Consider the following 26,264-nt stretch of genomic DNA (forward strand, 5'->3'; position numbering starts at 1 on the left):
CGCGTGCTCTCTCTCTCTCTCTCTCTCTCTCTCTCCCTACCCCCTCTGTGATCAGGGCTCCCTACCCTCTGCAGCACCTGGGATTCTTTTCTCCCCCACATCACATCTCTGCACCTCCTACCTTCCAAGATGTGACCTCTCTTCTCCCTCCTGTTGGGCAGTTTGTCCTCTCAGCCCTCAGATCGATTTCCTGGGTGTTGAGAATGATTTGCTATTTACCTGGCTGTGTTTGAGTGACAAGGCAAGCATACGGTACCCTTACTCCTCTGCCATCTTAACTCCTTCCCATTTCATTTTTATTTAATTCATCATCTGGTTAAGTCAAGTTACTGCTGCTGTCCCCATTTAACCATGAAGAAATTCCCTTAGGGGCCCGGGATGTGTCTTGACACCCTGGCTGAGGAGAAGCGACCTCAGATGCTTGGTTTGCTGTCAGAGCCAGAACCAGAGTTTGGATCTTGGTTGTATGGAGTGTGTGGGATAGTGTGAAAGGATACACAGAATGCACATGCCCCATACACAGACCTCACTACACGTAATCCTGTGTTCTTCCCATAGCTTCATTATCATATTCCTGTTAACACCTGTATAGAATTCATCACTGTTCAGAACTGGCATCTTTACCCCAGACGGATGAAGTGATCATATTTCCTGATCTGTGACCTCATCAGCAGTGAGTATACCACAGGAGGTCCTCAAGGAGTGTCTGCAGGGAGTGTTCTGAAAGCATGATTGTATTAAGTCCTCTAGAATAAAAAAATTCAAAAGCTTTGTAGATGAAAATTGATGAGTATTGTACTATCTCCATGTGCTCAGACCTGAAGGCAGGACCTAAACCCAACACATTCTTTGTCTCAGGTACTAGAGGGAGGCTCCCGTGTTGGTTGAGGAAGACTTCTTCATCTGGCATCTCCAAGACTAGTCAGAAACCCATATAAGAGAAAACTCCATCATGTGACTGTATTACTAGCTAAAAATAAAATAAACCAACAGCAGCAAATTAAAAACAAAAAACCAAAAACCTCAGGTGCTCTGTTCTTTCACGGTCTCATCCTCAAATTTCTGTTTACACCTCTGCTGAGTTTTTCTGAGAAGTGTATTGTGGGCAGACTAAATGGACCATTTGTCGTTAAAATTTGGCATCTTCTTGCAGCATGATGGCTTCCTCTCTTTTTTGTAGACTGACTGTTACAGACTCGGATGGAGCCACTAACTCCACAACTGCAGCCCTCATAGTCAACAGTGCTGTGGACCATCCTCCAGTTGCTAATGCAGGACCAGATCAGACCATAACTTTGCCCCAAAACTCCATCACTTTGAATGGAAACCAGAGCAGTGATGATCACCAGATTGTCGTCTATGAGTGGTCCCTGGGTCCAGGGAGTGAGAGCAAAGAGGTGGCCATGCAGGCAAGTTCTCTATCCTGCCTTCAGACTTTTACTTGTCTATCCATCCACCTACCCACCCACCCACCCATCTAACCAACCACCTACCCACCCACCCACCCACCCATCTAACCAACCACCTACCCATCTACCTACCCACCCATCCATTCATCTACCCATCCGTCCATCCACCCATCCACTGTCCATCCATCCACCCACCCATGCATCCATCCATCTACCCATCCATCCATCCATCTACCCGTCCATCCATCCACCCACCCATCCATCTATCCACCCACCCATCCATCCACCCACCCACACATCCATCCATCTACCCACCCACCTACACATCTATCCAACCACTTGCCCACCCACCCACCTATCCATCCATCCATCCATCCATCCATCCATCCATCCATCCATCCACCTATCCACCCACCCACCCACCCACCCATCCATCCATGCATCTACCCATTCATCCATCCACCCACCCAGCCATTCATCTATCTACCCATCCATTCACCCACCCATCCACCCATCCATCCATCCGTCTACCCACTCATCCATCCATCCATCCATCCACCTACCCACCCACTACCCATCCATCGATCTACCTATCTACCCATCCACCTACCTACTCATCTAACCAACCATCCACCCACCTACTCATCTAACCAACCATCCACCCATCTGTACATCTGTCCATCCATTTAAAACTGTTCACACATCTATCTACCTTCCTATCTACTTAAATTATTGTTATGTGTTATAGATCCAGAAAATATATGATTATAAGATTATAAGATTGTTTGAGATATTACAACTGTTAGAAGAGTACCTAAAAGTCATAGATCTCCCAAACGTACATCCTTCCCCCTCACCCATTCTCTTTTAGCACAGAATAGAAACTAAGTGGGTCCTGTGTTGATAGCTTGATCTTGAAGCTAGTTTGGGGAAAGTCTGACGCAACATTTGCTACAGAAATATTATTTTATTATTGGGAGAAAATTTTGAAATAATCCAACATAAACTTTATCATCAGGGAATTTTCCTTATTTTATTTCTCACATTTTTAGAAACTTCATTTCTAAAATAGATCCAGAAATTTCTGGATCTAGTGATTTCTTTTTAAGAGCTTTTAGTATCTAAATTTTAATTTGCTCAAATCTTAAATATATTTGTCTAAAGACATACTACCTATCATAGACAATTTTGCCATGAGTGGTATGTGTGCACATGACTGTGTATAAGCTATTTGCTTCTTCTTTTGGTGATGGCCAGACTATTTGGGATTTTTTGCTAACCACCTTGCTATTTTTAAGTTGTTCTATTATTTGACAGTTTTCACTTTATTCTTTTTTCAGTTATTTTATGTGTGTGTGTGTGTGTGTGTGTGTGTATCTAAGCCCTACGCCTGGGCTTGAACTCACGACCCAAAGAGCAAGAGTCTCATGCTCTATTGACCGAGCCAGTCAGGCACCCCTTTTGTTTGTATTTTAATTCCAGGTAACATACAGCGTTATGTTAGTTTCAGGTTATTATTTCAAAGTTTAAACTACTTGCAGGGACTATGCAAATATTTTTCTTTACTATTTGGAAGTTTAATGGGAAAAAGGTAGAATGTTATATTGCCACCTTGTACTTCTTCAAATTCCATCTCATCTGTCCAACATCAGTTTCTTGTTAAAATTTTAGATGAAGTCAGATATCCCATGAACGCTTACCTACTTTCCTTTCTGATGTTTCTGGACAGTATTTTGCAATTATGATGAATTTAAAATGACTGGTTGGGATTATGGAACTTGAGGGCCATGTTGTAGTGTCCACCTCTGTCTAAGGGTTGTGGTATGTGCTGTTTGCTTCTGTTGGGCTGCGAATTCTGATTCAGAGGGCTTTGGATGCAAAACAGAAGGATGGGATATTTTGTATTTCCTTGGTTAAAAGAATAGTCCAGGGGCACCTGACTGGCTCATTTGGAAGGGTGTGCGACTCTTAAATCTCAGGGTTGTCCATTAGAGCCCCTCATTGGGTGTGGAGATTACTTATAAATAAAATTTTTTAAAAAACAGAGTTTTATTTCCTTTAGTTTTTGAGAATTGTGTGCCCAAAGTTCACACCCCAGAATTCATCCATGTCTGCCTGACATGTGTCCGAGCTCCTCCACACCTACCCTTCTGCAACAGACACTCTGAGATTATCCACAGTAACAAGGTCATTGCCTTGTGACTGATCGATGAAGATGTTAAAATGAGTGATCTTTTTATTAGCTGGGGCAATCACCAAGATGACTCTGTAAACTGGAGTCTTGGTCTAAACATCATGTAGGGCGTCCTGCTGAGACCTGGGGGAAGTTCACTGCTATTACCTGGAGGGTATGGTGGCTTTGAGGGTGTTTGGGGATATGTGTGATTCTGCCCGCTTCCCATTTGCCACAACATTCCCTGTACCGTGTGCATAAGCATTTATGTAACCACATTAATTGTGAAGTAAGTACTAGGAAATTATAATTTCATGGAGTTTTTCATAGCAAAATACTTTGCTTTATTTCAAAGTAAGGAAAATCACCTTCTCTAAGTTCTTAAAAGTGTGTATTTCAAGATTCATAGTTCCCCTTGTGATAAAACGCAATTGATTTTCTATCAGTTTTCTTTTTCAATTTTCCATTAAAACCTTTAGCAAACACATGCAGGTACGTTTATCTTTAGACAATCTTGGGATTTCTAAAAGTAAATAAATAATAATAGGATTTACGATTAAAAATCCTTCCCATGATGCCATGAATCTCAAACATAAGCAGTAATCGGAAATGTTACCGACAGCAACACAATAGCAACAAAGGGAAAGGTTATTAACCTGGAGACAAGTGTAGCTATTATATACTCAATTGAAAAAAAAATATCTTATTGAAAAATTATATTATCTTAAGAGTTTGAAAAAAATATTTTTACTTATAATAGTAATTCATGAATTGTTTCTTGTAGTTAAAAGAAGTTAACTTCTGGGCGCCTGGGTGGCTCAGTGGGTTAAAGCCTCTGCCTTCCGCCCAGATCATGATCCCAGGGTTCTGGGATCCAGCCCCACATCGGGCTCTCTGCTCAGTGAGAAGCCTACTTCCTCCTCTCTCTCTGCCTGCCTCTCTGCCTACTTGTGATCTCTGTCTGTCAAATAAATAAAATCTTAAAAAAAAAAAAGTTAACTCCTAATAAAGTACAAATGTACCTTGATCGTACCCCAGTCTCCTTTGGAGGTGATTACTTTTATCAGTTTAATGTCTATCCTTACAGAATCTTTTCGATGTGTTCTGTGGATATGCATATGTGTGCAGAGAAATATCCGTCCCCCTGTATGCATCGTTCCGCAACTTTCTCGTTTTGCTTGATGATATGTCTTTGGCATCTTTGCATTTCATTATTTATCAGCTACAGACATTTTTTTTTTCTTTAAGTAGGCTCCACGCCTAGCATGGAGTCCCACTCCATTTCAGTATGTATCAATCTACCTTACTCTTTTAAACTTTCCCCAAACTAGCATTGTAGTATATTATGGTGAGTCTGGCCACGCCCTGTTGATGAACATTTACTTATGTATGTATGTATGTACGTACGTACGTACGTACGTATGCATGTGTGCATTTATTTAGAGAGAGAGAAACTCAAGCAGACTCCCTGATGAGTGTGGAGCCCAATACAGGGCTCAATCTCATGACCCTGAGATCCTGACCTGAGCCAAAATCAAGAGTTGGACTCTTAACTGAGCCACCCAGGTGCCCCACTGTTACTGAACAGTTAGACTCTTTCCACTGTCAAGGCTTCTGTTGGCATCCGGGTGTGAGGCTCCTGCATGCATGGGCATTCTCTAGGGTAGGTGGTTAGAAGTAGAATCCCTGGGGAGACTGTGCTCATTTACCATGGCACTGGATGTTGCCACATGGGCCTCCAAAAGTCCAGATCAATTTATAGTGCTTCAGCAGCATAGGAGGATACACACCGACCTTTAGTTTGCATTTTCCTGGGGCACACACGTTTCTTTTTCAGGCAGGATCTCCATATTTAGCAAAAGCACTCATTTTTCATTACATTATACTACTTACTTTTTAAAACTATTTTTTCTTTTTCATCTCTATTTGCTATTACTTAGGGCGTCAAGACGCCATACCTTCATTTGTCTGCCCTGCAGGAAGGAGACTATACATTCCAGCTGACGGTGACGGATTCTTCAAAGCAGTAGTCCACGGCTATGGTCGCTGTGACTGTCCAGCCCGGTGGGTGAGCTGGAAGAGGGCTGTGGCCCCAGAGATTAAGGCAGAAATGACACCTGGGCTTCTGGGCTTCAGACAAGCCAAATTTGGAGGCAAATTCTCTAAATCTCTTAACTATCAGAAAATCGGGGCTGGAGAAGCTGGATCTTAATGCAAAGCTAGGTTTCTATTGTGGTTCAGAATCTTGTGTTAACTGTGTCTTGAAACCATGGCATGGAGACCCAGACGGATATCCTCAGGGCCCCTCGCGGGCTCCACTTGCCAGGTAGACAGTTCCCCACGTATCCCACCCTGCTGCAGACCTCCAGGGCCTTCTTGAAGAGTCTGGTCATGATGTGTGGCCTGGTAGCTCCGTGGTTCATAGCCAAATGGACACTTGACTCCAGATCAGCTCCCAGTTCGTTAATGGTTTCATGAAAACCCAGGGCTCTGCCTTCCTGCAGATTTAAATAACCTTAAGGGTAGTTAGGGTTTTGCTTGACAGTGCTCTTTGCTTTAGAACTTTTCTAGAAGATGCTGCTGATCCTGGTCACTGTCCAATATACTGGCAACTGACAATATATTCAACTTATAGGCGATACGTTTATTTATTTTATTTATTCAGTTAATATGTAGTAAGGGTTAGTGGTTAGACCCAGGGATGTGGAATTAAACAAGAAAAACTTGGTCTCCGTCCTCCCAGGGCTCATGGGGAAGTCCACTGAAAAACCACAAGATCGGGGCACCTGGGTGGCTCAGTGGGTTAAGCCTCTGCCTTCGGCTCAGGTCATGATCCCAGGGTCTTGGGATCGAGCTCCGCATCAGGCTCTCTGCTCAGGAGGGAGCCTGCTTCCCTTCCTCTCTCTGCCTGCCTCTCTGCCTAATTGTGATCTGTCTGTCAAATAAATAAATAAAATCTTAAAAAACAAAAACAAAACCACAAGATCCGTGCATTTCTAGGGGATGAAGTCAGAACCGCTGCAGCCCGCAAAAGGACACACCTACCTGGGCTTAAGGCATCTGCAGAGTCTTACCTGAGCTCAGGTCTGCAGCTGGCCAGGTGAATCTGGGGAGAGAAGGGCAAGGGGAAGAGGTTTTTAGGCAAAGCAAACAACATATAAAAGCCATGGAATGAAAGGGAGTTTGGTAGTTGAAGGAATGAGGAAGAGTGTGGTGGGAAAAAGAAAGCAGTGAGGACGAGGGAGTGTGAGGCACAGGGATCAGAAGGCCAAGAGATGCTGTGGAGAGAGGCAGGGGCTCACGTCAAGGGCTTTGTGGCAATGGTCGCGTGAGTATTATATCCGAAGGGTAAGAGAACCCGGGGACCACTGAGCTCTGCTGAGCAGCACAGTGAGGCTTGGACGTGGTTGAGATACTGAGTATTAGCTGCTTCAGTGTTTGACTCTGTGACTTTCTTTTTAACAGAAAATTTGACCATTTTAGTTCTGGTATCAATATCAGCAATACTTTGCATCTTTTACTTTTTTTAATCTTTCTTTTAAGATTTTATTTTTTATTTTTTTTAAAGATTTTATTTATTTATTTGACAGAGAAATCTTAAGTAGGCAGAGAGGCAGGCAGAGAGAGATGGGGAAAGCAGTCTCCCCGCTGAGCAGAGAGCCCGATGCGGGGCTCCATCCCAGGACCCTGAGATCATGACCCGAGCTGAAGGCCGTGGCCCAACCCACCGAGCCACCCAGGTGCCCCTAAGATTTTATTTTTAAGTAATCTTTATACCCAACGTGGGACTTGAACTTCAACCCTGAGATCAAGAGTCATGTGCTCTACCGACCAAGCCAGCTGGACGTCCCATCTATCACTTACTATTGTTCAACATTTAACTGAAATGGTTCGAGCATTTATTATTTACCAGGCCCCGTGTTAGGCACTGGGGCTACAAAGACAAAAGGGAGTAAGTCCTGCTTGAAAAAGCAACTGTCGACTCACTTCCTTCCAGTTCCTGCCTGCCTGCCTCCCCCCACCCTATCCCCAGTCCTTCTCTGTATCTGTCCATGCTGTTCCTTTTCCTTCTCTCTTGACTCTGTGACTTTTGAGTCTTTTCTTTATTTATTTGTTTGTTGGAGAGAGAGAGAGAAAGTGCACATGCACACAGATGCATGAGGAGGGGGGAGCTGAGCTCAAGCGGACTCCCCCCTCAGTGTGGAGTCTGATGTGATAGGGGGTTCAGTCTCACAACCCTGAGATCATGCCCTGAGCCAAAATCGAGAGTCAAACACTTAGCCGACTGAATCACCCAGGCACCCCTTGAGGTCTTTTAAGGAAACCAAACATGTATTTATTAGGGAACAATATTTCCTGCTGTCTGGACCCCTGTCTCACCCCAAAACACTGAAGTCCTCGCTCAGCCAAGAGCCTGCAGTGTTTCTCCCCAGGACGCCGCACACTCTAGTAGCCCCCTGATACAAGTAGGAATAATTTGCTTCAATCAAGAAATCAGGGGATCACAGGCTTCATGCAAAGAGATAATAGTGTTTCACATCATTTCTGTAATTCTAGAAAGCAACAGGCCTCCAGTGGCTGTGCCTGGCCCCGACAAGGAGCTGATCTTCTCAGTGGAGAGCACCACGCTAGATGGCAGCAGGAGCACGGAAGACCAGGGCATCGCCCTCTCCCACTGGGAGCACGTCAGGTAGGCTGTCTTACCACTGAGCCGTTGGGGTCATGCCCCTGGCCCAGGGCTAACATTGCCTACTCTCTGGAGGGTCCAGATTAAACACTCACCTAGAGCACACTGGGGAGTCAGGAGCACTGTTGCTGAAGAGTAGATCGAGTGTGGATGGACAAGATAGATGTTCACTGGCAGTAGAGGGAGGTGGTGCCACGCCAGGTGGATGCAGCCGTCTGGGTGTGGGTGAGCTTTGTGACACACAAGGGGCTGGGAGACATGTGTGAGGCCCTCATGAGGCCTCCTGTCTACCCTCACTCAGACCATCTGCTCTGCTTGTCAGAGCCTGGTGAGGTCACCAGCCTAGGTTTGCCTGGACAGAAAGGGGGGAGCTGGGTCTTTCTGACGACAGGGCCCACGATCTTAATGACCACACTGTAATTCCCCGGAGGAGACCCCTGGTTTGGCTCATCCCCTCCTCTCCCATACTCTCTGTCAAGGCAGATGAGGGTTTAACCTAATTTCATTCAGAGGAAATGAGAGTAGTTTCTAAGACTTCGTTTGCCAAAGAGATCATTTCACTGAGAGCTCAATTTAAAAACAAAAACAAAACAGTGGGGCGCCTGGGTGGCTCAGTCAGTTAAGCGTCCGACTCTTGGTTTCAGCTCAGGTCACGATCTCAGGGAGCTGAGATCGAGTCCCACGTCGGGCTCCTCATTCAGTGTGGAGTCTGCTTGAGGTTTTTCCTCTCCCTCTGCCCTTCCCCCTGCTTGTGCGCTTTCTCTTTCTCTAAAATAAATAGATAAATACATTCTTAAAAAAACAAAACAAAAAAAACCCAAATCCTCTTCCTAGGAATTCTGCAGGCTCAGTCTAAAGTAGGCATTACTTTGACCTATAACCTCAACTAGAGAATATAAGTGGCTAAAAAGTCATCTTAGAACTCACTGGAGGCTATGTTTTAGCTGCAAAATGGGGCTTTTATAAGGACACAGATACCATGCCTGCCGTAGTCAGAACACCGTGCCCGCTCCGTCTGTTGTTTGCCTCCCTGTTTCACAGAGGCCCCGGCGCCAGGCAGGTGGACGATCCCGATGAGGCCGTAGACGCCGTGCGGGCGCTCCAGGCGGGTGCCCACCGCTCCCGTGTGACCGTGACGGACCTGCAGGGGCTGAGCGGCACAAGTACCCTCACCATGGCCGTGAGGAAGGGTGAGTCCTGGCACCGCGGCCGGCGGGCGCCTCCTGCTTTCCCGTCTCACAGGACTCTCAGGCACGGCTGTTCAGGAGCGCTGCTGTTGATCGGTTTGCAGCACATGCCAAGCTGAGGTCGGCCGAGAAAACACCGTTCTTCCTCTGCGCACGCTCGCTGGGTCCAGCCTCCGTCTGCAGAGAAACAGCATTTCCTTTTGTGTGTTGAGTGAGCCTTCTGTGGCCTCACGATCCTTCTGTGACCACTGGCCATGAGATGTGACGGCACTATGCTCTCTCCAAACTGGGAGTCGAAGAGCAGAGATGTTTTTGTGTTCCATATTGTTTCTTAACTTGTGGTCTAGTCTCGTGCCACTCTGCTTGAGGACCTTTGTTCCAGACATTTCTGTGTCCTATGTGTCACTGTGCAAGGCTCATGGCAGCTCGCAAATGCTGGGTGCTGGAAGGAAGGGATGCGTGTGCGAATGAACGCAGGGTCATGACATGTGGAAGCACAGAGCTGTCCGAGGGCGCGCTGGACAGAGAAAGTCAAGGACGACCCCATGCAGGGGTGCTGGGGAGGGCCCGAGCTTCTGAAGGGTTGAGTGTCAGGCCAGGGAGGTGGGGGCCTTCATCTGCGCGCCAGGCGGGAGTGGCTGGAGCAGTTTTATCAGCAAAGGACATAGATGGGGATGTTTTCAGATGTTTTATGGTGGACGTTTTCAACCGTAAGTAAAAGCAGAGAAACAAGGCTCAGTGGACCATTATGTCCCCATCACCCAGCTTCAACAGCTGTGAGCAGTTTGCCAATCTTGTTTCATCTAGCCATTCATATTTTCTTTTAGTTTGGTTGGAGTCTTTTAAAGCAAACCCTCGCACCATGTCATTTTACCTGAGAGGGTTGGGATTTTACAAAAGGTTTGATGGGAAGGGAGGTCAGCAGCAGGGAGGGCAGAGGGGAAGGGATTGACCAGAAAGACATCTTAGAGCTGAAGTCCCAGGACTTGATGCCTCAGTGGTTCTGGGGGGAAGAAAGATGGTGGGTGTCTCGGTGACTCAGGGCCAGTGACTTCAGTGCACGGGTGGGCGGGGGCGCCATGCTCTGGCCTCCGTCCAGACAAGAGCGGCTGCGGGTTTGCAGGGGCTTGAGTTTGGCCATAGCAGATTTGCGGTGATGGTCTGTCCGGAGAGTGCCCGGGGAGCCTCCTGACAGTGTTCAAGATGGCAGGGACATAAGCGTGGAAGGGAGTGGCTGCTTTCGTCCAGCCTGGAAGCGAGAGAAGCCCTCGTAATCATTTCTCACAGAAGGAGTTTCGGGCTTATGCAGTCTGCTGTAGTCTGTTTCTGTGGTTTCCAGCCTCCCCGTGGTCCACAGCAGAACTAAGCCTCCTTAACACCAGGTTCTCCCCACAAGTCGTTCCAGAAGGGGCGTGTGGTGAACAGTGTGGAAACGCTACTAATGGTACCAGGTACCTCTACTCTAACCTCTGGGCTGTTTTCTCTGGAGGAAAGTGACCAGTGATTGGCGGGGTGCTCCTTGCTCCCTTGGATCAGTGTCTGGATATCCTCACCCCATGACTTTTGCTTGACTTGCAAGGGGTCACGTAGGGTCCCAGAGGGCACCTGAACAGGCAGGATTTCCCTCACAGCAGTTTCCCTTGTCCTCACAGTGGAGCTGTGCCTTATTCTGGTCTCCCCCGCACCCCATTCTCTCTGGGGCCCCCCTCTCCTGAGGTGATTGTATCAGAAATGGCTCTTACCTTGTTCGTGCTTGTTTAACACCCTGTAGGGGGAGTGAAGCCCTGATTATTTTTGACTCAAGTTTTAATGACTTAAGCAAGAGGTGGCACTTGTAGAAATAAGTATTTCTGGGCCAGATAGTATGCACCAGGACATAATGAATCAGAATATATTTTAAACTAAAATATTTTCACTTTCTGGACCCTGATAAGGAAGGTCATTGTCTCTTTTTCAAAAAGAGGAAAACTTTCGTGGTATTAGAAAACTCCCCAGGGTACAGGCTGCGAAATTACAACCACGCATAAACCGAGCTTTAAGGAAGTCTCTACATGACGGGTGGGAAGCAGTGCCTCTCGGACACTGCGGATCTACACATGTGCAAGGGGGAGCCGTTGCGGGTGGTCCATGCCCCACTTCTGCCACCTGCATGTCACATCCGTCTCTTTGTTTTTGTTTTTGCTGTCTTTGACGCAGCAAACAACAGCCCTCCCAGAGCCCATGCTGGTGGCCACCGTGTGCTTGTGCTGCCTAGTAACGGCATTACCTTGGATGGTTCGAGGTCTACGGATGACCAGGGAGTTGTGTCCTACCTGTGGGTCCGGGACGGCCAGAGCCCAGCCGCCGGGGTGAGTGCTTGACCAGAGTCGTCCCACTTCCATCATGTGGAATCAGTCTGTTCGGGCTGCTATGAGGAAAGACCACGGACTGGGCGGCTTCCACGACAGACAGACATGTCTCCCAGTCCTGGAGGCCGTGAAGTCCAAGGTTAAGGCTCAGGACGATTTGGCTGCTGGTCAGAGTTCTCACAGGTGACTTCCTTCTCGCTGTGCACCCACATGGCAGAGAGGGAGGGCCCTCTGGGGTGTCTCCTTCAAGGACTTTAATCCCGTGGAATCAGGACCCCACCCTGTGACCTCGTGTACCCCTAACTACCTCCTCACGGGCCCTGTTTCGAGCACAGTCAGCCCCGCCAGTGGCTGGGGCTTCAGCAGATGAGTGTGAAGGCCTGGGCACAGCTCAGTGCTAGACATCATTTCCGTTGGGGCCTCGTCTCCCTTTCCGTGCTCCCCACGAAGGTGCTTATGCTTCTTGGTTTCCTCGGAGGCCTGGAGGCGGCAAGCTGCTCTTAGATTCAAGCAAAGGCGGAAGCCCTCTCTGATGTTTTCCCACCGGACTTGGGTCAGGTAGGAAACCATAGCCCGGGGGACTTGGGTGTGGAGTCTCCACTGGGACTCATTCTGCTCCTCGGCTTCCCCGCTGTTCCTGTTTGGGTCCGAGTGGGTTCTCTCCTTTTCTCCTCATCGTGCCAGCTGGGGCAGTTGGCCAAGGATTGCCATTCCCCTTTCACAAGTACAGGAGGCATGATGCAGAGTTGGAAAATGTCTTGGACAAGGTCAACCAAGTCATGCTTAATCAGACCAGACAGACCCAAGTTTTAGCTCCTGGCAGACATTTCTCCCCATTAGATCCCTCCACTCCTTAGGCTATAAATGTAGGCGCATTTTCATTCGTGCTGTTGCTAAAGACTTCGGAGTTGCAGATGTGCTCTTGGACATGCACCAAAGAAGTGGTTGTGGGGGCCAGGGAGCAGTGCCTGCGAGGCTGTCAGCCAGGCGTCTGACCCTTGATTTCGGCTCAGGTCATGATCTCAGGGTTGTGAGATTGAGCCCCTTGTCGGGCTCCACGCTCAGCAGAGTCTGCTTCTCTGCCTCTCGGTCTGCCCTTCCCCTGCTCTCGCATGCATGCCCTCACCCTCTCTCTCAAATAAATAAATCTTAAAAAAAAAATAAAGGAAATCGTCACAAGGAGGGAACTGAACATGCTTTACGCTTTCCGAAACACCTCTGGAATGAGTGCTCTTCAGCTAGAGGGGGGATTAGCTTTTCAGGATGAAGGTTCTCCGTTCAGAGCACATGTTACCTTTGCTTAGGGTCCCCTTCTCTTAGCAAGTGCAGACCAGGGGCGTCCAGGGTTCTTCTCTAATTCTTTGGAACTGGGAACCCCCGGGAACAGAAATACTCTCCTTGGGCTCTTGGGTCATTTGAGAAGGTAAATGTGATACATTAGGAGGGAACCCAAGTTGAGACTATTGTAAAACTGTGTTAGGGGTGCTTGACCCTCACGTCAACGGTTTTTCCCTCTGTTGGAGGAACTGAACGATCTGGTAATGGCCGGACGGCCCTCAGTAAGCGCAGCTCAGACGTCCCGGCTGAGAATCTGAGCGCCCCGGCGCTTTCTGTGGGAGAGTTGCTGAGGAGCCCCTCTCTTCAGCTGACCCACCAGCCATCTCCCTCTTCAGCCTGCCCCTTACAGTCACGCACACATGAAAGAGATGGGCCTCCGAGGTCTGGGATCAGCAGTGGGCCTGAAGTTGGGAGTGTTGGCTGGCGACGGACGTTATTTTGCAGGATGTCATCGGCGGCTCCGACCACAGCGCGGCCCTGCAGCTTACCAATCTGGTGGAGGGCGTCTACACGTTCCGCTTGCAAGTCGTTGACGGTCAGGGGGCCTCGGACACGGACACAGCCACCGTGGAAGTGCGGCCAGGTGCGCCTGGGGTGACGTGCTGGTCTATAACCTGGGCGGCCCACTTTTGGGCTCTTTGCAGTGGACAGGGGCCCCCCGGGTGGGGTGGCCCCCGGGGCTGGCTTTGGCTCCTGGCCAGAGCCACGGCACGGCTTTCCCTCCTGTTCGCTGTTTACCCCCAGAAGACTCAGCCTCCAAACCACAACAGTGAGCTGGGATCTCATGTCACTTCTGTGTTCCTGTCGGAATGCGAGGTGGCCACGGGAGCTTCAGTGTGGGAGCACAGAGGGGGGCAGCTCCGGCAAGGGACCCCCATATCCCCCATGTCACTGTGGCTAGAGCAGCAGCTGCCGCCGCATAGCCCAAGGAAAAAGTGTGCAGTGCCCAAATCTCAAGGTAGCCCACAGGCTGTTTAGGTGCCCCTGATTATCTTCCGGGAAGAAATTAATAGACACAGACTTGGGTAAAACAAGGAGAAAGCACTCTCAGACAGCAGCCGCTGTACTGTTTGGTAAACTGAGTCCAACCTTAGTCCTAAGAAGTTACCAGGGATCATTTTAAACTCTTTAAACCCTTGTGCAGGCCTCGCTCCTTACATTGTCCAGCATGATTTCCAAGTGGAAACCCCATGTGCTCTCTTTTCCCAGACCCCAGGAAGAGTGCACTGGTGGAGCTGATCCTGCAGGTGGGCGTGGGGCAGCTGACCGAGCAGCAGAAGGACACCCTCGTGAGGCAGCTGGCAGCCCTGCTGAATGTGCTGGACTCAGATGTTAAGGTTCAGAAGATCCAGGCCCACTCAGACTTCAGGTGTGCGCCGTACGCCTGTCTGGCAGGACCCTGTTTCTTTCCTTTGCTTGTTGTTTTGCTCACACTTGTATCTCATCCATACATTCTTTTGCTCAAAGGGCAGCAGGAAGGGCAGTGTCATTCCAGGTCCCTCCTTCAGGTCTCAGTAAATGTTGACTGAGCCTGTACCAGATGAAGGAGTTAGCAAACGTCAGCCAGAACGGGTCCTTTAGCTCTGCTGTCTTTGGAGGTCATGCGAATGCCTGACGCAGAGCGTGTCTCACAGCCGGCTTCATCGCTGCCCCACATTCCAGGACTGAGGCTTCTCTCGGCGTGAGAGGAACATTGCTTACCGTTGCTGTCCTCTGAGAGTCTAGGAGGCTAAACCGCCAGCCTTTATTTCTTACAAGATTTATCTATTTAATTATGCTTTTGTTTTTTTAATGTTTATCCAGTCTATGAGTAGTAGGGGAGGGTGGGAGAAGAGAAAGGATATGGGAAAGAAAACCTACCATTCACAGAAAATCCATTAGTTACTGTCAGCCACTCTGTTTGAATTGTTTTCTGGACAACTGAAGTTTACTTAGAAAAATACCAAGTTAAAGGAAAATTGTATTTTTTCATAGAACTCTATCAAAACAAATCACACATTTCCCTTACTTACAAAATATCAAACATTGAATGGAACAAGTCTGAAAGTCAACAAAACCAGAGGCTATTTCTTTGAAAAATCAATGGAATTGATAAACCTTTAGCTAGACTGACCAAGAAAATAGAGAAGACTCAAATTAGTAAAGTCAGGATTGAAAGGGGGTAATCCTACCAACCACATAGAAATAAAAAGAATTATTCTATGAGCAATTGCATGTCAACAAATTAGTTAACCTGGATGAAATGGATGCAGTCCTAGAAAGAAGCAACTATACCAACTGACTCCAGAAGAAATGAAAAATCTTAACGGACCTGTAGCGAGTGAAGAGATTAAATTAGGAATCAGTAACTTCCTACCAAGCACAGGACCAGATGGCTTCACTGGTGAATTCTACCAAACATTTAAAGATTTACCACCACTTACACAAGTTCTTTGAAAACATAGAAGAGGAGGGAACACTTTCCAACTCATTCTAGGAGGTCAGTTTTTACTCTGATATGAAAACCAGACAGAAGGGCACCTGGGGGGCTCAGTCAGTGAAACGTCTGCCTTCGGCTTGGGTTGTGACCCCAGGGTTCTGGGTCGAGCCCCACGTTGGACTCCATGCTCAGTGGGGAGTCTGCTTCTCCCTCTGCCTCTGCCCCTCTCCCCTGCTCGTTCTCTCAAGTATATAAAAATCTTTAAAATAAAGAACTAAAAATAAAACCAGAGACATTCCCAAGGGAAAAAGAAACACTACTGGCCAATATCCCTTATGAATATAGAAGCAGAAATGCTCAAAAAAATACTTAGAAACTGCGTGCAGCAACATATTGAAAGTAGTAGACACATGGCCAAGTGGAATTTTTCCCAGGCATGCAGGGGAGGTCAATAAATGTAATAAACCCTTTTGTCCTGTAATAAAGGATAAAAGCCATGTGATCATCTTAGTAGGCACAGAAAAAAGCATTTGATAAAATCCAGCAGCCTTTCATGCTACAAACACTTGTAGGCTCCTCAAAAGCTATGTCTCCTCAAAAGCTACATTTATGTCCTGACCACTACTACCTGTGTGAGCCTCTGCAGAAATAAGATCTCTGCAGACAGAGATAGTTGAGATCAGGTCATACTGCTGTAGTAGGGTGGGCCTTTCACCCAGTGTGACTGTGTCCTTATAAGAAGAGACTCAGAAACAGACGCACAGGGAGATGACCACGTGACAACAGAGGCAGAGGTGAGGTGGATGCCTCAGCAAGCACAGAGCGCCCACCATCGAGAGCCACGAGAAGGGTGTGGGACAGGTTCTCCTCTAGCACCTGCAGAGACAGGATGGCCCTGACAACACCTTGATTTTGAGCTTCGAGGCTCCAGAACTGCAAATAAACTTCTGTTGTGATAAGCTCTCCAGTTCATGGCAGTTTTAATGGCAACCTTGAAAACCAATACAGATTTGAATAGAAAGGTCTCCAGAGAAGACTTAGGAATGGCTAATCAGCACATGAAAAGGTGCTCTGGATCCTGAGCTATTGGGAAATGCAAAGCGAAACCCCTTTGAGAAGCACCTCACACCCACTGGGGTGACTCTAATCCAGAAAATGAACCAGAACAAATACTGGTGAGCATGCGGAAAAATCGGAACCCTCTGCATTGCTGGTGGGAATGCAGAGCTGGGCGGCCAGTGTAGAAACCAGTGCTGAGCAGTTACCGTGCAGCCCGGTGACTCCTCTCCTAGGTTCATATCCAAGAGAAACAATCAGTGTGTGTCCACACACAAACTTGCACACCAACATTTACACATTCAGCCGAATCCGTACAGCCAAAAAGGGGAGACAGTGTGAACGTCATCAGTGGCTAAGCGGGTAATTCAGTGAGGGATGTCGGACTAGGGTTTGGCATCAAGGGGAAGGAAGTCATGGTGCACAGAACGACACGGATAAACCGCAAACACCGCATGCTCGCTGGAAGAAGCAGGACGCGGAGCGCCTTGTGTGTGTGTCATTTATAGCAAACACAGCAGAGCGCCTCATGCGTGACGTGTAGCAAACGCACAGTCAGACCAGGAGAAACAGAAAGAGAATGATTTGTTGCCAGAGTCCGGAGAAAGGAAGGCATGAAGGGTCACTCCTTCATGGGCACAGGGTTCTGTCCGGAAGGGATGACGATGTTCTGGAGTCACATGGCGGCCATGGTGGCCCAGTGCGGTGAATATGCAAATGCCGCTGAGTGGTACCATTTAGAAGGGCGAGTGCCAGTGCAAGTAAATTCTATCTCAGTCCAAGATAAAAGTTGACATTGCCGTGTGGACGGCTGAGTCTCTTTCCACACACCAGCATATTGCCCCATTAATCTAGAGGTGTGACTGTCACCCAGTGACTAGACAGCTCTGGGAATGAGGAGTCTGTGTTCGTGAATAAACACGGATCAGTTCCTTGGCCTACAAGAGATGCCCTGTGTCCTTGCCAACCCACCCAGCTGGGGCAGTCAAGACCCTCACTGGTCAGAGGGCCAGGGCAGACCTGTCCTCTCGGCCGCCACCTGACCGCGTGGCTGTCCTCTCCCCTTGTCTTCTGCAGCACCATCATTGTGTTTTACATCCAGAGTGGGCCGCCTTTCAAGGTTCTCAAAGCTGCTGACGTCCGAAATTTGCACAGATGGCTCTCAAAAGAGAAGGCTGATTTCTTGCTTTTTGAAGTCTTGAGGATCGACACAGCAGGTATGTCTCCTATGGGAATGTGCCTTCTTTTAGGGGCCAAGTAATATAAATATTGGCTATCTATTCAGAACTGGGTGGCGCTGAGCAAAACATCCCATCAAATTCACTGCATCGAGAATCTTACAGAAACCTAAATGCCCATTGAGGTTGAAGTGGCAGATTTCTCAGGGGAGGGGATCTAAGATGTGTTTGCAGTCTGACAGGACAGAGGTGAGGTCACATAGTCTTTTTGGACTGACTGGGCATGAAGTCCAATATTGATTTAATTAGAAATTAAATATCAAACTTCATTCCTCCAAGAATATGCCTCTGGGAATATTATAAAAGAATCAGACTCAGGCTTGCCAGGCATGGCTAAGTTTCACTGGTGTGGAAAGAGGAGTGAGGTGTGACCATTTTCACGTTAGCGTCCAGAAACATGTTGTATGTTTAGTTCTATGGTGGGCTTCCTCCAACACATTTGCCAACTGCTCTTTGTCTCTGAGGGAAGCAAGACCAACAGTGGTCATGGGTGGGTTTTTAAAACTATACTCCAGATAATGATCATTGTCAGAAATTTCATATTTAAGCAGTCAGGACAGTGGTAAAGACAGTGTTATGGGCCGGAAAAGCTGTGTTCATACAGTTTTTCCGCTGGACCTCACACTGGTGTGACAGTGGTGTTTCATAGACCGCTGGAAATGCAGGGTGACTTCTAAGTGCCTTCCAGTGTATCTCCGTCTAAGCCCCTTGCTTGCTCACCATGGGTGTAGTCAGAAATGTGGTCTTTGTCCAAGTTCTCAGTCACGACCTTATAAGGAATGTGAATCCCTCATGATGTTGAAGCAGCCGTTCCAGCAGGCGCCTAGGACTGTGAGCATCACGAGAGACACGCGATGCTGGGCAGTACGGTATAGCTTGTGTCGGATGTCTGTCCGGAATCGACGTGCGTAAGGCTAACATACACTAACGTAATTTTTAAAATAATCCCTTTTTTCTAACTACAAAAGTAATGCCTTATTTATTATAGGAAATTTGGAATCCAGAGAGGCAAAAAACTTAAACAATTCTCTAGGTTCTTGAGCCTAGAATCCCCACCCTCCAAACCTAACTTTCATTAGTATCTGATGCATTTCCTTCCAGTTCGTTCATCTCTGGAAACGTGATACAATCGGGATAAAATGGATAAATATTTTTAATCTGTTTTTTAACCTCAAATCAAATCTTGATCATTTTTTTCAAATCTTTGACGATTTCTCCCTCAGTAGGGTACTTACGGCTGCAGAGCCCTCCATCCTGGGTGTGCTCAGGCAGTCCTCTACTCAGGGACTTGAGGCGGGCCATAAATAATGCTCTAAGTATAGACAAATCTTTGTGTATATCCCCAATTATTTTCTTAGAATGTATAAATTCTTAGCATGTATCTTTCTTAGGCCAGAGGCCATCTTTCTTGGTCACACCAGTATGAGGTCCAGGGAAAAAAATGTATTGGCTACATTTTTAAGGCTTTTGTCACCTGGTGTGGATTGTTGTTTTTCTGCCATTTGCTTCCTGATGGGAGAGACCCCCTGGGCCCCCTCTAGGCCATAGAGGCTCTTGACTCGGCAAGATGTGTCTGTGGGGGCCGAGCTAATGCAGAAGCACAGTGGGCGGAAGTCAGGCCCCGCTTCCACCCGCCGCTGCGCTGGCCTCAGCCGCGCCCACCTCTTGCAGGCTGCCTTCTGCGGTGCTCAGGCCACGGCCACTGTGACCCCATCATGAAGCGCTGCGTGTGTTCCCAGCTGTGGATGGAGAACCTGACTCAGCGTTACCTCCAGGATGGGGAGAGCAACTGCGGTGAGTCCGGGGCGGGGGCGGCTATGGCCGAGGCGTGTGGGGACACAGCCTTTTGCAATACCAGAAATATCTGCCCCACTCGGCCACTGTAAACCTTCCGCTCTCCTCACCTGAAGCCAAGGAGGAGTGAGGTAAGATCCTCCCCACACCTACCATGCCTGTGGACCTAGGCTCTTCCATAAAACTTCCTGATAAGGAAACCCCCCTGGGCAGAGCACAATTGGCTAACTGTACCCAGCCTTGCTGAGAGCGTTGCTTTGTGCCTCTGGGGCCGTTGTCCGGGTGCCCCTGCCTTGGCTTGGGCTCACTTGGCCTTCTGGTGAAGTGTTTCCTGGTGTGGGCCTGTTGGACGTGGATGAACAGCAGAATCAGACCCACTCCTCCAGGTTGTCTGCCCGGGCTACACCAACAATTGGAGCCTCTGTCTCCGCTGGCCCTGCCGGTGCCCTGATGTGTCCTCTAGGGAGGAATCCATTGTAATGCCAGTCTATTTCCAAGAGTAATTTTGTTGCCGTGGGGATCCAGGTTGGACGTATATGGCTGAGAAATTTGAAAATAGCCAGCCCTTGGATGGTTTTTCCAAGGAGCAGGTATTTAATGGAGTTAATCCTTTGTCTTTGGGCCCTTGGTTTCTCTGTCCGGAATTGCTGTTGCAAAGCTTTTTACACTGGATTTGTACAAGAATGTGGGAGGAATACAGATCAGGTAGTTTCTGAATTACTGTCTGGCTCTAAAAAGTGTCTTCGTGTCCTAGGCAACCAGACAGATATTTTATTTGCCTGTTTAAAAACTGAGTCAGAGCTATGTTGGTGGGGAGAGCTGTGCTTTTTGTGATTATGGAATTAGTATTTTGGTGTGTCATACATGGGTGTTCACAGCATACATTTTAATTAATTTGGTTTTGACAATTCTGTCCTTAAGTCAGCATGAAATATACCCCAGGAGGTCCCTGACCCAGTTGGACAAAAGTAGGGTACTTTTAAGTTGTTCCTGATTTGTTTATATTGTACCTTGTTTATGCTCTGCAGCGGACCAGTGAGGCCACAGATGGCCTTTGGTCTTAAGAACTCGCTAATGTACATCGTGAAGCACAGAAATAAAGTTGTTTTGTGAACAGCGTGTAACCGTGTCTGCTCTGGCTTTCTTGTTTTCCAGAGTGGAGTGTGTTCTACGTGGCAGCGTTGGCTCTCACTGTCCTCGGGCTGACCGGGGGCGTACCCTGGCTTTGCCTCTACTGCAGGAGGTACGTGGCCGCTCCTTTTTTCATGGCCCTGGGATAAAGACACACCAGGAAATGGGACTCGACAGCTGTAGTAGCCTTTGCTTGGGTTTGTTAAGCTACTGAACCATTTGACAATCACTTTTACATGAAGACAAACTAGGCTTTCAGAGTCCTTTATAAGGGGGCCTGGCTGACTCAGTTGGTGGAGCATGGGACTCTGGATCTCAGGGTCATGAGTCCAAGGCCCACGTGGGGTGTGGGGCGGATAAATGCAATAATCCCAGCGGCCGCTTTTCCTTATGCAGCTTTCCTCTTCCCTGCAAGGCTCAGGGATTCTGTATCAGGTCTAGTGTTTTCTTTGTCTCACCTTTGTTCACTGAGACACTCCTGGAGTAGCCCATCAGCCCTCAGGAGAGGGAGGAGTTCTAGAAGCATACAATGCAAATTTAGATTTTGCTTCTTGTGTGTGATGCAACAGTGGACTCTCAGTCCTATTGAATAAATGCAAAACTTTAATCCAGGCAGTAGGATCATGGAAGAGGAATTTTGCTTTAGGTGTTTCCTTCTTCCTTTTTGGGGGGTGCTGACCTCCGAGAAGCCTCTGAGCTGCCTCCTGGTCTGAATCTTCCAGAACCCTGTGCCCAGTCCTCTGTGAGGAGATTTGTAGAGACAGTGATTTCTCAAGTCCCGGGAATACATCCTACACAAAACACCACCATCCAACACAAAACACTAAATGCTCTCCAAAGAAGATAATGATTAAAAAAAAAAAAAAAAAAGATGTGATCGTAATTAATAGTTATATTTTGAAACTGCTTATATTATCTTCTTGGTTTTATTTGTGATTACTTTCCCTATGGTGATCCCAATAGTGAATCGCAGAAGGCTGGGGAAGGGGAGCACAGGCACTCAGAGGCCTAAATCCCAGGAAGCTTTCTAGAGCCATTTGGGACCATGGGCACCCTGTTGTGCTTCACTTCCAAAGTTCTGCAAAAAATAAAAATAAATGAAAAATTTAAAAAATACACATTGTGCAGTTTTGTGGCCATATGTATTAAGCAGATGACCGTGATGATGAAGAAAGTATTTGACTGTGACCATTTTAAGTATTAGTAAGTAATATTAAGTATCTGCCATTCTCGGTCAGCTGTGCGCTCTCTACACTATTCAGTCCTCCCAGCAACCATACCAAAGGGGACTGTTTTTACTCCCATTTTACCGGTGGGAACCTGCAGTCACAGCTGGTGAGCACTCAGTCAAGGCTTAGGGGCCCATGTTCTTAGTCACCCGCCTGTGGAAAACTGTCCTCAGCGTAACCTCCCCACGGCTTTGAGGTGTGTTTTCACATAATCCCCTGAAGCTCGGGATGACACACGAAGGACCAGCCCAGTTGTTCTCATGCGTTGTGGAAAATGAAATCCTGGGTTGTTGCCACTTAATTTTAGGAATCTGCTATATTTCTGGTCGGTTGATTTGTTACCCCCTAGTTGCTAGTTTCCATCATCTTTGCATCTTTGGACCTTCTAGGCCAGTATAGGTTCAGGGGGCCAGTGTGGGCATCCAGGTTTCTCTGAGTGAAGAATCACTCACGGGAAAGCTCGCTGTGCCAGCACGAAGGTGCTGAGAGGACGGCCCTCGGGGGTCTGGACTCATCAGCCCCGGGCTTAGCCGGGAGCCCACAGGTGGGTGGGCACCAGGGGTGTGGCCGTGCCGCTCCTGTGTGTGTTCAGGACCCGCGTGGTACCTCAGGTGCCCGGAACGCAGACCTGGCCGTGTGCGCACAGCGTTCCCACCGGTGCCGAGCCCTGCGTTCTGAAGGCCGAGTGTTTCCGCTACTGTTTTAACTCCTGGCTCCCGGTTCCCTAAGAATCTGAGTCGAGCTTTTTGTTGTTCCTTTCAGACGAAAAAGGACTAAAATAAGAAAGAAAACCAAGTATACCATCCTGGACAGCATGGACGAGCAGGAGAGAATGGAGCTGAGGCCCAAGCACGGTAAGATGGCCTGTGGGATGCTTCCCGGGGCCTTGAGCGGACTGGGTGCCGGCACCCCTGAGTGCTGCCTTGGTGGGAGGTGGAACGACGGGCGGGAGCCGGCAAGTTAATGGGGAAAGAACAGTGAGTCTGAGTTTCCAGGAAGAAGCACCTACATCTGGCCCACGGAGAGGCGACGGCGGCATAGTTGTATCCAGATTCTGTGAGATTTTGGTGACGCACTTAGAGGCCTTACCGGGTGAGGGACGGAGAGGCCTCGCGTCCGCTGAGCCCCCATCGAATGCCCGCAGGCAAAGACTGCTTTTCCAGCAGGTTTTTCTCTCGTGGTTGGGGTGTGGGGCGTGTGACAGCGTTCCACACCAGCTCGCCTCTGAACACTGTGCCCTGTGGGTCTGCTCCCCGAGAGATGCTCCCAGATGACCAGCAGGCTCCAGCTTGGAGCCTTGCCCTTAGCGGACTAGCCAGACGTGGGTGAACCCCAGCTTCCACACAACACTGTCGCCACAAAGCGCAGACCCCGATGCTCTGAGCCACCTCCCGGCCACCCCGCGAGCTTGCTGGCTCTCCTTCCTGGCCGTCAGAGGCTGCTTAGTGCTCGTATGGGCCCTTCATAACCTGCATTTGTAACTGCATCCTCACAGAGGGACATAATCACTTTCAAAGTCGTGAGATGCAAAACGTCCGTAGTAAATGCTGAGTGCCTGCCCTCTGCGCGGACACCGAGCGAGGCCCGGGGGAGCACAGAGCCCCGGCTGGAGAGGGTGATCCCGCAGCAGCCCGGCCGGGACTGGCCGAGCACCGAGGTCCGCGTGGCTGACGTCCGGGGAGTGTGGCCAGGGGCTTTGGCAGGGACACGGACACGAGGACACACCTAATCAGTGCATGTGTGCGCTCGCCTCTCATCACATCGTGGGACACCAGCTTTATACAGCGGCTTTAGACCTAAGAGCTCAGAGGGCTTAATTTTTTTTTTTTTAAGATGATTTATTTATTTATTTGACTGAGAGAGAGACCAAGAGAGGGAATACAAGCAGCAGGAGTGGGAGAGGGAGAAGCCGGCTTCCTGCTGAGCAGGGAGTCCAATGCAGGGCTCTATCCTAGGACTGCGGGACCATGACCCAAGCCAAAGGCAGATGTTTAACCAGCAGGCCACCCAGGCGCCCCTTCTTGCACCAGTTTTGAAAGGAAGAGTGGTTTGTGTGTACAGGTCCTTAAGGGTTTCATTCATCACAGCCTTTAGGTCAAAACAAAGTACTGGGGTGCCCAGGTGGCTCAGTCGGTTGGTTAAGCATCCGACAACAACTTGTTTTGGCTCAGGTCGTGATATCACAGTCGTGGGATGGAGCCCCACATCAGGCTCTGGGCTCAGCTTGGAGTCTGGTTCAGATTTTCTCTCTCCCTCTCCCTCCTGATCGTGCACACTCTCTCTCTCTCATAAATAAATAAAATCTAAAAAACAAAACAAAAAACACAACAAAGGAAGTACTGACAGCATGCATTAGACCATCTGTGAAGGGGAGGAATCTTCTTCCTTATGAAAACACTTTCATGATATGGAAACGCTCAGCCACGGGGATATTTAGGCATTGGTTCAGCTAAAATGCACATGGATGGCCTCATTAACCTCTGGAGACCCCTATTACTAAATTACTACTTGCTCTAATATTAGCTAGTAATCCTTCTTTAGCTATAGTGTGAGTACAACCTGAAAACCACACTTGTGTCAACCTCAAGCCCCGAGGCCATCACTGTGATCAGGTTCCACTGTCCTTCACGCATAGCAGGTGGTGAATAAATGTTTTAATATAAAAATAAGTACAAATATAGCCTTTAATTTATAACCATAGATGCAAAGATACCTCATCTGCCATCAGTGCTGAGTTGCCAAAAACAGAGTATATATTAGAATTAATTTTATCTGTGTTTTGTTATTTTTGTTTGCATTTTTGGATAGAATGCTTTAGTTAATCAGTACCACTGGAAATTCACATTTTTCTTACATGAACTGTGTTTACATAAAACAGTGCAAAACTCCCTCTGTTTAGCAGTAAAATGGCTCTTTTGCAAATCTGCGGGGACTGATTTCTGACACAAGAGCAAAACAGCTTTACTGCCATTTGCAGAAAAGTGATCTCAGACCCACAAAATTAATGAAGTAGAGTCAACTTCCAAAACTTCCACACAGGAAAGCTTTAAGGAAAATAGCTATCTCTAGAATTCTCCACTATAAAATAAAGGTTGAGTATCTACCTCAAGTTTAACTATGGTTTCAAAAATTTTAGGAAAACCCTGAGTCAAAGAAATTCAAGAAGGAAGTTGATCATTTTTATTTGAATATTTTTTTCTACCATTGCTAAGTTCCCCAACATCGTTAAGGGTCCAAATGACAGAAATTACCCTCGATATCTTCTGGGCTTTCTTTTCTTTGGCCAGTTGCCCCATTTGTTGTGTAAACTTGCAACTGCTAAGCTTCCAACACATTCAGCATTTAAATCTTCAGGGCTTATCATTATAAACACAGATATTCCTACTTGAACAGAAATAAATGAACTATTTTAGTTGGGAAACTAACCATCCCGGGACCTCAGAATCATGACCCAATCCAAAGGCAGATGATTAACAACTGAGCCACCCAGGTGCCTCTCAGCACACTTTCAGGTTGCATTATGTCACCCCCTTCCTCCTAGAGTAACCTTGTCCTTCTCATGTCCCAACCCCCATTCTTCTTCCTGCCGGGCTCTAAACCTATTGTTGGTGCCTTGTTCCCACTCCACCCACCGTCTCGCCTAGTCTCTTGTCCCCTGTCCCCAACACTCTGATGACCCCTTCAGACCCTCAGGATCTGAGAGCATTAACTGTAACTGTTTCAGACGTACTACATCCTGTTCCAAGCACATTACCCATTTAATCCCAGGGCGGCCAGCAGCTCTGAGACATGTACTGTGATGATCCCCATTTCACAGAAGAGGAAACTGAGACATAGGAAAGCTTAGCCACTGGCCGGGAGTGACCGAGCCAGCGAGGGCCCGTGGCAGGTAGGGCCGGGCCACCTGCTTCTCCCAGTATTTCTGGTGCCACTCGGCACACTTCACGCCCTCCTGGGTTCTGTCTAAATCCCGGCTTGAAGCAATGCTGGCCGATCGGTGTGCGCTTATCCATTCTTGATCCCTGTGAGGTTGATTTTTCAACATTTACGCCTATTTTGAACTGTCTTCTCATGAGTCTTTGTCTTAAACCCTTTGTCTTAAACACTTAGCTAGATACTATAATAGATATTCTCTGAGAGCAGAGGTCACGTCTTTTACCACTTCTGTCTCAGTTTGACCACAGGCAATCACATATTCTACCCAAAATATTTTGATGGAACCGAATCATAAAATCCTAACAGCTCTCACTGAGCG

The 26,264-nt window shown here is 48.0% G+C and overlaps 1 protein-coding gene across 1 annotated transcript in view; it reads left to right on the plus strand.

The window, feature by feature from the left end:
- Positions 1 to 26,264, plus strand: part of LOC111138609 (KIAA0319 ortholog) — a 66,210-nt gene that overhangs the window by 39,398 nt on the left and 548 nt on the right. Inside the window, 11 exon segments of the mRNA XM_022490622.1 lie at positions 1,181 to 1,409; positions 5,523 to 5,646; positions 8,140 to 8,272; positions 9,311 to 9,459; positions 11,653 to 11,804; positions 13,587 to 13,725; positions 14,352 to 14,511; positions 17,695 to 17,834; positions 19,527 to 19,649; positions 20,805 to 20,892; positions 22,772 to 22,863. Coding sequence (XP_022346330.1) covers positions 1,181 to 1,409; positions 5,523 to 5,646; positions 8,140 to 8,272; positions 9,311 to 9,459; positions 11,653 to 11,804; positions 13,587 to 13,725; positions 14,352 to 14,511; positions 17,695 to 17,834; positions 19,527 to 19,649; positions 20,805 to 20,892; positions 22,772 to 22,863 — 1,529 coding nt within the window.

The sequence above is a fragment of the Enhydra lutris genome, unplaced genomic scaffold (genome assembly GCF_002288905.1).
Source record: "Enhydra lutris kenyoni isolate GAN:26980312 unplaced genomic scaffold, ASM228890v2 scaffoldscaffold93, whole genome shotgun sequence".
Taxonomy (NCBI): domain Eukaryota; kingdom Metazoa; phylum Chordata; class Mammalia; order Carnivora; family Mustelidae; genus Enhydra; species Enhydra lutris.